Genomic DNA, 12916 nt, shown 5'->3' on the forward strand with positions numbered 1-12916 from the left:
GAAATGGGAAAGCATGATGAACTCACTGAAATCCTAATGTTCCAAGGAGAAGCATGTTCTACCTTTTTTTCACAAGAGAACAACTTGGATTGGAATGAAGGCCATCTAATACAATCATCTTCTCAAAACAAGGCCAACTGGTGTTTGATTAGGCACTTAAGGGCCTTCTCCAATCAAGTACTTTTAAAGTCCCAGTGCTTTACTATACAGTATGATAAAAGTTTTCACAGCTAGCTTGAATTTTTCTTCCTGCAACTAATCTGCTGTGATAGGTCAAGTCATATCTTACTTCTGTTTTCCTTTTTTTCTACTTTAATGTACCCTAGAAAGCATGAAAAATAACTTAAAATAACTTTTCTTTAGAAAAGTACAACACATAATTTTTAAGTTTCATAAATGCTAAGGCTTTCAAAAAGTGAATGCAAGAAAAAATTAAATCACGGAGAGTGATAAATGCTATAAGCACTGCAGAAGAATGTTTAAGTTTACAAATTTGCCTTTGAAGACTGAAGAATGAAAGGCGAGCAAAAGGTATGTGCTGCGAGTGACTCATTTTCAGAACATGTTCATTTCACTAAAACAAACCCGAAGAACAGATGAAGGATAAATGGTACTATCTTCTGTTACAAAAATACAAGTATTTTTATATATATATATATATATATATTACACTCATACACATACATATGGTTCAAAATATTAGCATGGCGAAGTTGGAACCTTGGCCTTAGATTTAAAACCTGTAAAACTGAACTGCTACACTAGTCCTATCTACATTGAATGATAATGCTCCACAGGTGGAGGGAATAGAATAGTAGGTAGGAGGTAGTAGAATATGCATCATTGAACCTGTTCAAGTACTGATTATAATCTAGCTCAGTCCTTCTGCATTGCAGAACCTGGAAGAGGTTGAGAAAAAAGCTGTAACATTGAGTTATAAATATTGATGGCAATACTGCAGTAACAAAACAGGATACAATTTCAAACCAAGCTCTTCCTTCTACAAGCTTTTAAACATCCCAGAAAAGAGCTTGAATACTTGATCCTGATTTACCATTCTCAATTATCAATTCTGCAATCTCTACACACAGAAAATTTGCCTATGAATCAAAAATCAGAGTCTTAAAATCATAAGAGATGTACTAAATAAGACTAACTTTGGGAGCTGTACCACAAAAGACTTCAGGATAGCACAAGATCATTATTAGCAGCACCCATATACAGTTGTAGCCAAAAGACTAACACAATTCTTCCCTGCATTTAGTGGCCATTGACCTCTGTGCCTTTGATAACTTTATTTTCCACTCTACATCACCATTAGTCAGCTCTCTCCCATTTCAATTCCCATAATTAAAAAGGCTGATAACTGATAAGTAGTGGGAGGAAGACAGAGTGAAGAAAGACAAGTAAAAGTGGCACAAAATTTGCTTTCTAGTCCAGTACCCTTCCTACCTGTAATGCTTTTTTCTTTCCTATTATTGGTTTGTTTTAAGTTACATATAAATATTTACCTATTATTTTCTTTAAATAAGAATTAATTCAAACAATTCACATGACCTATCTTCCACATCAGATTTTAAAAACATGAGGCTCCCTAATGGTCACTTTTGCACTTGGAATTTGTAGTATTTCTATCATTCCAGCACAGATAGGCCTAACTTGCATCCAAGTAACTAATGTATTATGCTTTTTCCCTTTTTCTATGATGACCTGCCAACTTTGAGAATAGCCTTAAAAACACTGAATTAAATAATCTATTGAGGTGTTAATCTGAGCACTACTGCCAGATGCTGATGAGGCAAAACCAAACATAATGGCACAGTTGAACACATGGCAAAAGTGTTAGCATTCCAGGAGCTTTTTGACACTCAAAGGCAGAAATTAGCAGATTATTATTAAAGCAACTGTCAACCCTTCTCCTATATACAGGTTAGTTTAGAACATTAAAAGACCACTGTGATCACAGAAATACTACAATTTCACCTTTCATACCACATTGTGACATACTTCCCAAGTATTGTATCAAACATAGGGAGCAATCTCAAGCCAAAGTCTCAGTAAGGCCTGTTTGTTAAAAAATGAACAAACCTCCCCAAAATAAAATTTATTTCTTTTAAAAAGGACAGTTATAAATATAGGATTAAAGTCTTAAGCACTCTAATCTAGAACACAAAATAGAAGAAATCAATTAGCATTAAAAACTGCTTATTATTGAAAATGTAACAGCTTCTTCCAAGAGGCGTTACATAATGAAATTCTCTCAAGATCAGAAAAAACAGAGGAAAGGGTTTTCAGGAAAATTCTACAAAAGCCCACTGCTTACCTCCCCTACCTATTCCACACTCTTACCCAAGGTATACTTCCTTCTAAAAACCCCTTAGGAAGGAATGCTGCCTTTCCTCTGCACCTACTTCGAGAGGGAGGTGAAAAGGGCAGAAGTTGATGCCTGACACAGGGTAACAGTGTTCACCTGGGCTACTGGCAGCACAGGATGACTGATGAGCCAGTGGCTTCTTCTCCCTGACACACTTTTTGGTGAGACAGTGCACAAAACCCAGGTAGAACACTGCCCTGAAAGCTGGGCCAGCATCAAATGCAAGGTTGTATTACTTCTTCAAGACCGGCTGAAGTGCAAGGAGCTGAACCACAAAAGGAGCTTTTTTGTCAACTTGAGAACAGTGAAAGAGACATAAGCATGCTTGGAAACTTATTTATAAGAGACTAATGTAGTGGAGAAAGCTACTAGGTAAGAAGAGTGCAGAGTACAAACCAGGAGTAAATACACCTTAGACTAAAGGAAATCAGGGGCAGATTTACTGAATCTTGTTGGAACAGTTTTGAAGGCTGGGTAGCATTGGATATGTTTACAAGTATGAATTGTTTAATGGAAAAGTCCAAAGTCGATGTGCACAGAGATTTGGAGCAGGCCAGTGAGTGGCTATAACCACACTTGGAGGGAGCAAGGTAACATGAAATCATTGTGAAAACCAAGAAAAATCTAATCCAGTATTCAGGATGATCATGATGTGGACACCATAATCATGCTATTACATAAAACTGCAATAACTCTTAAAGCCAGGAAAAGTTTGGAACTAGTCTTGACCCACAACTGGCTTCCTCCTCTCCCTTGGGAGCCTCTAATAGAACAAGAATGGCTCACAAAACAGTCTCAAACTATCAATATGGGTAACTAGTTTTCATCACATCCTGTAACTATACAACAAAAATTTTGCATGTACAGAATTACGTCTGCACTTGGCTGGATTAATCTATCATATTAATGTGGGGGGGAGGGTTAAGTTTATTGTTTAGAAGATAGTATGCCTTCTGGAGATGGGAAAAATTATGCAAATTCTGTGAGAAATGTAAAAAAAACCCCTGCTATTTCTTTACTCTCTCACTGTATTTACAATACACAGAAGTTTACCCAAGTACTTTAACAAATTCATTTTAGTTTGATGAAAACATTTCAAACCTTATTATGTTAAAAGAACTACCAGGTGCCTACTACTACTGGCTAACCTTTTCTTCCCAAATACCGTTCAATCTGCTTATTGTTACTCCCACTTTGAATATTCGAATTGTGCACGGGATCGAAATACATTACCGCATCTGAAATTTCTCTGATTTCAACAGACCTTGAGCTGACTACACAGGAAAGACCCCCAGTCAGTACTGTACCCTGTTAGAAGGAAATAATTCTTGAAACAGGAAACAAAAAGTGAAACCATAAAATTATACTAGGTATCATTTGAAACATACCAGCAAAGTAGGCTAATCTGAAGCCTTTTCTGGAGATGCTATCATCTGAATGAAACCTTATCCAAACATGATCCTGTGAAGAGATGTATGGTGAGGGAATGGAAGAGCCACATGCTCTATAGCCTTCAATGTTCTTGTAGCTTCCAATTGTTAACCAATCTGAGCTGCATCGTCGAGATCCCTGAACATCAAAATCTTGAAAGCTGAGAAAGAGAAAAGGTAAAAATTACTACTGAAATTAATATTACACAAAAAAGCTGCTGAATTATTACACATGAAAATTTAGCTTGCAATTTTTTTTGAAATAAAGAAATACTTTTTCTGAAATAAAGAGTAGCTTGTCTACCCATGTATAATTATGCTGATACTTTTATATTATGACAGCAAGTATCCATTCTGTCAAACAAAATATTGCATCTACCATTTAAAGAAATGCAATTTTGCTACAAAAACATTGTTTTAATCTAAAATTCTGTTAATTAAATTGTCCTTATGTGTCTCATGACTTTCATACACTACTAAGTGATCTTAACTCAAATTTCACCAGAATTTTAGCTAATGTTACACTTATGGCAGTAATACGATTTGACATTATAAAGTTAAATTGTTAAAAATTATGTTTTCAGATAAGACTTTCTCCCTGTTGCACTATTCAGCTACCCAAGAATTATGTCATGGACTGCCATGGTATAGCTGCACTCAGTCAAGACAAGCCATCATGGTAATGACTGTGCAAAACAGGGCTGTACAGACAACAGTGCACTACCAGAACTGAAATGTGATATGTATGAGTGGAAGTAAACAACCAGAAAAGAAAAAAGAAAGAAAAAACCAGTTTCGTTAAAAACAAACAGTATGAAAAGTTTAGAAAGCATTCATGTAGATGAACAGTTTTACCTACTTTACATTGCATTTATGCCAGCTAAATATTTAGTAGAAAGATTGTTTAAATTAAGAAGCAGAATTTATATGAGTAACTGATGTCAAAGCAATTACTTCATTATGAAGAGCAGTTTCTTAGGTCAGCAAGTCTGAACTGGAAACTGAAGAAAATCTGCAGGTAATCTGCAGTTTCATAACCAAGTCTATGAAGCAGTACTAACTTCTATGTTGATGCTAAAAGAAAACAGTTATCAGAAAACGAACTGATGAGAACTTGAATCCACAAGTTTTTTACATCACTACTTCAGAAAAGTTGTAAGATAAGTGGAACTGTGAGGAGCTCCCTGCATCAAAATTCAGCCTTTCCTAAACTGCAGTAATATCTATTGACTCACTAGTTGTTCCTGACTATTTTTAAGCACACCAAGAGACCTTAGAGCAATGAAGCATTACAGCATTTAGTCTACACACTTTTCAATGAAAAATTCCTATGTTTCAAACACATTGAAAAAATTCAAATAAATGAGCACAATGAAATTTTTTCTAGTCAGATTCTCCAGCCAAAAAAAACAAATGCTACATGGCTGTGTGTGAGCAAATCAGATAAAGGAAAGGTAAAAAACAGACAAAACTGAAATCCTTCAGTTACAGGAAGGAAGAGAAAACTGGTATGTGCACAACTGACAGTTAAAAAAGTCTGGTTAGTACTGCTTCAATCCACATGGACAATACAGGAGCACTGTTACCTTATAGTAATGATCTCCCCTGGGTTGGCATGGATGTACCAACTACAGTTAATTCGGGCAGGATACTCAGAGGGCCACCCTGGACTTGTGATTGTTCCGCTTGGTGATCGAATTTGTTCTGGAATATCTCCACAAGCTAAAAAATACATACATATTGAAAGGAACTTGATTAATTACATTTTTTTAAAAGTCAATAGGACAAAAAGCCCCATCCAACCAATCAGCACCTAATCAGGGAGAATATCAAAGTGAGTTAGATGACATACCAGTTAAAAAACCCCAAAACTTCTAAAGGAGTTTGTAGTGGAACGTGTTAGCCAAAAGATGTTTTCCAACACTGCCAGTGCAGCCATTTTTACTTTTGTCAATTACTGTTACAGATTTAAAAAGATTATTCTGTGTGGACATTGAGAACTTTATTAAGGTAAAGACTTTTTTATTTTTAGATTTTATTTTTAGTCTTTACAAAGATTCTGTTTGATTTAACCATGCATTAAGACCTTATACTGACAAGTGCATTAGAAGGTGAAAAACAAATTAAAGCTAAATATTCAAGCAGCTGAAATTTCCTGTCTTAGGTAGACCCAGAGTTTGACAGTCATTTAAATACCTTTCCCCTTCCAGTTCTTGGCATGGAAATGACCTCCACACATGATTTCAAATGCTTGAAAGGAAAAGAGCACTTACTACATGAGAGAGATCTGCATAACTACATTTCTGATAATGGACTTATATTAAGAAAGTTTATATTTATAGGTCTAATTAATTGCAACTGAAGTAACTCAGTAATTTGTACTCTTACTTTGTAATAGGTGTAGCTTTCTGCATTGGCCTTAACTCAGCTGCTGTTCCTTCCACAGCTCGAGTGTTCCAAATTCTTCTGATTTTATTTGAAGTAATGTACTTACACTTAACGTTGTGGATTTTGTTTTCCTTTTTTATCCCCTCTTAGCAGCCTCATATCCAACACCTGTCATATAGCATATGCACAACCTTCACATAAACAGAAAGGCTAGAAGGCTCTCACTGCAGAGCTTCAAATTATAAGGAAGTCTCAGTGGCAAGATAACACATTAAAAGTAACTGCCCTTTGTGCTTTTATTTTTCAATTCTATCACTTATAGTCCAAAATCTGCCAAGCTGTCAAAGTTACTGGTAGCCCAGTAAGTTACGCAGCAGTTTGAACAAAAGAATTATTACAAATAAGGAGGCACTTCCAGTCTGATCATCAAAACCTTTCAGAATTCCTATTTGATTAAAACAGCAAATCAGAACTGATGAATAAACAAACATGATGAAGAATGAATGGCATTTATTACAGCAGAGAAGTTGTAATAATGTAATTCATGAACAGGTTATTTTTTTCTATTTGTATACATAAACAAGCTGTTAAAATAATTTTGCAATAATATATAGACCTGAAATTATAAAACATTATAATCTTAAATTATTCTTAAAGTATTTCCATATGGCATACCAAATACACTTTAAAACATATTTTAGAAAGACAAAAAGAGAAAAATGTTGACATATGTCTGAATTTTCTACATTAATTTACCAGAGCAAAAATAAAATTCAGGAAATTTTCTATTTATTTCATTATTCTAAGACAATAATGCTTTAAACAGCAGGACACAGGAGCTGCCTTAATATATTGGGATGAAAGTCACAAAATACAGAAAGATATTATTTAATTTGAATATGCAATCATTCAGTTTCTTTTTAATTTTTGAGCAAATCCTATAGGTGGTGCTCTAACACCATGATAATTTGGAACACAGCTCCTGTGTTACTGATCTTCTGATACTTAACATTTGTTCAGGCAATAAATGTAAGATTTGAAAGAAAAGCTGGTTATTCAGTTGTTAATGTAAAATAGCAGTTTCAACAAAACCCCAAAAACACACAGAACAAAAACATGCAGAAAAGTAGAAGAATGCCTAAGCCACTTTGTACCAAGCTTGCAAATGCTGGCAAGAATTCCACATACTACTTGGTTACTACTGAAATACTCCCCAGCTTCAAAAAAGTTGCCTAGAGGTGAAATTTACACTACAACATACATCTGCAATCAGGTATTTCCAAACTGACATACAAAATTCTGTCACTGAGAACCTCTAAAGAAGCTATTAATTTTACTTGACAAAGGAAACTTTGCACTAAAATACATAAAACACAATCCAATCATCATGGGTTCATTCAGTTTTACAGAGTTCACCTCCAAAAATGTTAACATGCTAAAGCCCACAGCAGTACAAAGAGTAATGTATTTGTACACAAGTATGAATGGAAGAAATTCCACATGAAAATTCTGTATAACCTAGGTAGTGCTTTCAGAGCACATGAAACCTTCCAATTTTACTGAAACTTAGGAATTTTTTTATCCTCTGCAGAACCAACCTGCAATTTCTACATTCTTTTATTAACATGTCTTTTCTCTGTTTCCAGAAAAGCTCACACTACAGAGCTGAGGGCAAAAGATGATCATTTGCAACAGCATCCAATATGGGGAGAGAGTAGCAGACTATGGAGGGCATAAGGAAGCAAGAATGAGCACAGGCGCAATAATACAGGGTGAACAAAACTGTACAAGTGCTGTAGAAGAGAAAATACTGAAGAAAATATTCATGTGACAAAGCGGAGGTTCAAAAAAAAGGGAATGGACTTGAAAAGCAAATTACAGCTTTCTTAACTTCAAGTTGGTTAGACAAGCTAAACCTACTTGCATACTTGATATGTAATTTACACCCTAAAAATCTCTTCCTTATAACTCAGGAGACAACAGAAATCTCCCATTTGCTTAAAAAAGCAAGATATATGTATAAAGATCAAGATCAACTGTGCAGACGCTGTACTTCAGAAGTGGTTTTTGAGAGAATAATTTCTCAGAGATTTTTAGAATCTTGCATAACCTTTTGAAATAGAACAGCTTTAAAGGCAATACTGGAAGACAATAGCAAGCCTTTAAAATCAGTTGCTCTCTGCCTAACTAGAATGTTTCTCCCACATCTTTATAGACTGTAACGTAACGTACATTTTATTCACATATTTGTAAACATGCAGAATGTAAGCAAAGTCACGAAAGATATGGGATAAAAAATACAATCAAACTGGCAGCATGTAAAACAGAAATGCATCAACAGAGGCAAACATCCTTACTTTAAGTTTAGGAAAATTTGGATTTTTAATCTCAGTTGCTAGCAGCCCTATAAGCATTTGTTATACAGGTCAGTTGTGTCTAGGACAATTAAAAATTACAGGATATTCTAATTACAGGATTAGAATAATTTATTTAAATTATGAAAAATACATAAGAGAACAGGAGAATGAAAATTAGACAAGTCAGGATAAAAGGAAATGAGTCTGCAACCAAGGCAGAAGGAGGAAAGAAATTGAGAAGGTTGCTTTGTACAGTAGCAGAGACACCCAGTGATGCATGCCCAAGATGTTCTCAAATCTCATGCTAGTGGCAATAATATTTGGAGGGGGGAACAAATTCCTCTTGCACAACCATTTCTATGTGAATATAGTGTCTGCTTACATTCCCTTCAATGCCCTTGTATTCTCTGGCACTATTCTGCTCATTGACCATCCACCTGTTTCAAACTCTTTCATAACCTTTATTCTATTAAAAATCTACTGGCAATTCTGTTTGTTACTCTGACATAAATTTTTAGCAAATTGCAATACTGCAATTAGGACTGAGGATGTTTCATACATTACAGTGTAAAATAACAGTCAAAAGAGCTTGCACATAATTTTCTGCTATATATGGATTTTTCTGTTGGTTTTTTTTTTTAAACAGACACAACACTTTTTCTTATTTCCTTCTTCCTGAAATTAGTTTACAATCCCACATTACAGAACTTTATCGTAAACTACAGGATGTTGACCAGTGAACAGAAGAGAGACAATTAAAAGTTTACTGTACCAAATTCAACTAGCAAGTTGAACAGTAAAATAATTAAGAAACCTATGCAAAAATTCTGTAGCAAGACCTAGAGAAGTAAAGTACCTGTAGTAAGAGTGAACAACATGTCAAGGAAAAAAGTCACTTCAGAAAAGCAGGGAGAGGGAGATTAGGGATTTATCTTCACAGTAATGCCAGGAGATTAGTTGAAAAGATAAAAGAATTAGCTTTCAATGTGAACCACAGGATGATAAGGTATGCATTATATTGGACATGGTAAGGACATGAATGCAGCTGGATAAATGATCTGAAGGTGTTTAAAACAGCTTAGAGTAAAAAGAGAATAATGTTGTGATAAAGTCTAAACCGTGAACAGGGAGGATAATTATTGCATTGTAACTCTCAGGAGCCACTGAAAGTCTTATGTGGAGAACTACAGGGGAAGAAGGCATAGGAATCTTTGCCTCCAGGCCAAGCCAAAAGGCTTTAATTTAAAATGCCCTTTGCTCTACAATACAGAGACATATTCAGTAAAAAGTAATCATTTTTTATACATATATATAACAGTGCTGCAGTTCTTTAAAATGCAGAGTGAGGGGCTGGGGAGATGGGGAATTGGTTTTACAATTGTGACAATTATGGCTCAACATATCTCAAAGACAGACCCGAAAATATTTCTCAACTCTTCAGATTTTAAAGGCATAAACACTTGTTCTGTAGTGATAGCTTATATGCAAAGAGACAACATTCCACTAATTGCTGCTGGCAGAAAAAGCATGCTCATATATTAGAGAGGTACCTGTAACCTGGCAATACAATATACAGCAGAAGCATAACTACCAAAGGCCACAGAGGTCTATGCCATTAAAACATAATTTAGTAAGGTAGGTCATGTAGTCTTACAGCAGCAGCATGACAGGAAATCTACTATCAAGACAAGAATTTCATGTTAAATCCCATCTCTGTACAACTCTCCAAGAAAATCACTTGCTTGGTTTCAGCACCAAATGAAAGTTGGATTTAGAAAGATTAAAAGCCAGATGTCTTTGTTTTTGTTTTACAGAAAAACTGCTTAAAATTGTTCTGCTAAATATAAAGTCGCCCAGGTATGCTTGATGAAACATATAACCTGCAAGTTTGAAAATATTTCTGGGAGACCAAATTTATTTAAAAGGAACTAAAAAAAATTTAATTTATCACCATCTATTATACTTGGGCTATGCACTTAAAATTTAAGATGTACATACAAACAGCAGTAAGGAAAATGCTACTGGATTAGTCTAGATGTTTTCCTCAGGTTATCCTTAATAGATCACTTCTTCCCCATTACCTAGAAATTCCCCAGTGAAAAACTTGCACTTTGTACTAAAAAAAGTACGAAGTTTTTATTATTTTTTATTTCTAAATGGATCTTCCTTGTCAGTATTTAAAGTTCTATCTACCAGCTGCTGTTATCTTGCATACAAAGTACGTTGTGTTCTGCTCTTCTTGGCACTGTCTAGTCAAGCATGCTGGCGAAAGTACTGGAAGCAGAGTCAAAAATTCCATCCACCTCTTGCCCAGCAGATGCTTTTCTGCCTGTACTGTGACCTGTGACACAACTCTTGCAGTAAACAAAGCATGAGGGGTTGTTAAACTTACCCTGAAAGCTGCATAACGAGATTTTAGTTTGACTTAATGTCTCTCATCCATTCCAATTCCAGCAATAATTGCTCCAAGAGGGGCAAGTAGCTATGATGATATTTATTATTTACATTGTGCCATAAATGTAGTACATGTGATACTTGGTGCACCAGTACTGTTACAAAGCAACAGCATTCTTCATAATGCAGGACAAGAATGGGTAAGAAAGATCTTCTATAAATAGACTTGTAACAGTCTTTGAGTGGTGAACAATAAAAAGGAAATAGAAACCAGTAGGTGTAACAGAGACCATCCACTGACTGTAAATTTAACCAAAACCTCAACCATACAAGTAACAACATAATGTTTAAAGCAATACTGCAAGGATAACTACAGTGAGATGTACAAGCTGTTCTCAAAAAGGAAAACTTTGCGTTTTGACTCTTATTTTAGGCAAAGGGGGAGTGAAAATCAGTTTGAATTTTAGGGATTAGAGGTAGCTTTCCTAGGGAAAGAACCAAGCTTGTATTCTGCTACCTGCTGAGGAGTGTTATCTTCCCATTTGCACAAACTCTGTGTATCTGTATGATAAACCACACCCAGCAGCTGCTGACACTGCACAGCATCTGAAGAACAAAGACTGTACACCTCAATGGCCACACAGTCCCATCACTAACACACAACAGACTCGATTGCGGCTGCTGCCCAGGAGAGGCCTAAAACTGACTTATTGGGAGAGAACACAGAAACCTTTGAGCAGTGTGTGCTGCTTTCATACCCCACATTCTCTCAGCATGTCATCAGTTTCTGAGTCCTAATTTTTTTTCTTGTATTAAAGAAACTGTGCAGTCAAGTGTACAGTCGTTGTTAAATCTAATCAGGTGAAACGCATAACTCTTGGATTTATGTTATTTGATACTAGCAGTGTCCAAAATTACATTTCAGTAAATTTCATTTCACAAAAACTTTACTGTGGAAAGAAAATATCAATTCAACTTAAACCAACTTTTCTCTTAGTTCAATGTTTGTATGGAAAAATAATTAAGCAGTCCACTTAGAAAGGCATAATCTGTTCATGAGCATGCAGGTATCAGTTTTATCTTATGAGAATTTTTCCATGTTCCAGTTGCTTCATTCCTTATTACATGCTGCAAAAGGCAGTAATAATTTTTATAGCCAAATATCTCTTCATAAGATACCAGGTGGCTTTCAATATTTACTATTTAAGTCATGCATGAAATTTAAACATTACAAAAAATGACTTACCCGTTGACACTCCTGAAATATGCACATTTTCAGAATGTTCTGCAAGAGCACCATTTCCTAAAATTAAACATAATGAATAAGCTAATTTCCAAGATAAAATTTGTAAAAATTCTTCAGATACCTTTTTACAGAACAGAACGAACAAACCTGAAGTTATTTTAATTAATATTAAACATGAAAGGTCCTGCATAAGTTTTATCATAAAATTAAAGAGAAAAAAACTAGAGGGAAAGTTACCATACAATAAAAAACAACCCCACCCAAGCACTGTTAGTTTACTAGGAACAATGAGATGTACTAGAAAGTTAAGGAACAAGCAGAGACTGATACTGTCAGGTTTGAGAAACTTAATGCATGTTAGATGGTAGACTCTGTATTTTGCATCAAGTGCTATTTCATTTTCAAGAAAGGTCAGTTTCAGTGCATCTTCCCGATCTCCTTCTGGAGCAAGATTTGTAAGTAAATGCTATGCAAATAAAGACATCTAGGGGACTACACCCATCTGTTTCATAAAAACTGCAGCCTATACCCTTTATCCAGAAACATGGCTGAGACGCAGCAAGGAACCAGCTACCTTTGAAAGTAACTCCCCACCAATGTTCTTTAAAATGAAGAAGACTTGCCAAGATGAACAAGACCCATGTTGTCATCAAGAGTAAGAGACCAAAAAAAAACTTATCCCTCCAAACTCCATACTACTTTTACCTTCCAAGCCAACACATTGCTG

At 35.3% G+C, this 12916-nt stretch overlaps 1 protein-coding gene across 1 annotated transcript in view; it reads right to left on the reverse strand.

Annotated features, from left to right (window-relative positions):
* The window catches only part of LRP12 (LDL receptor related protein 12), a 50946-nt gene that overhangs the window by 9688 nt on the left and 28342 nt on the right, over positions 1 to 12916 (reverse strand). Inside the window, exons 2-4 of the mRNA XM_066334731.1 lie at positions 12190 to 12246; positions 5391 to 5526; positions 3763 to 3965 (exon numbers count right to left, since the gene is read on the reverse strand). Of these exons, the coding sequence (XP_066190828.1) occupies positions 3763 to 3965; positions 5391 to 5526; positions 12190 to 12246 (396 nt within the window). The remainder of the gene's footprint in view (positions 1 to 3762; positions 3966 to 5390; positions 5527 to 12189; positions 12247 to 12916) is intronic.

The sequence above is a fragment of the Sylvia atricapilla genome, chromosome 1 (genome assembly GCF_009819655.1).
Source record: "Sylvia atricapilla isolate bSylAtr1 chromosome 1, bSylAtr1.pri, whole genome shotgun sequence".
NCBI classification, from domain to species: Eukaryota; Metazoa; Chordata; class Aves; order Passeriformes; family Sylviidae; genus Sylvia; species Sylvia atricapilla.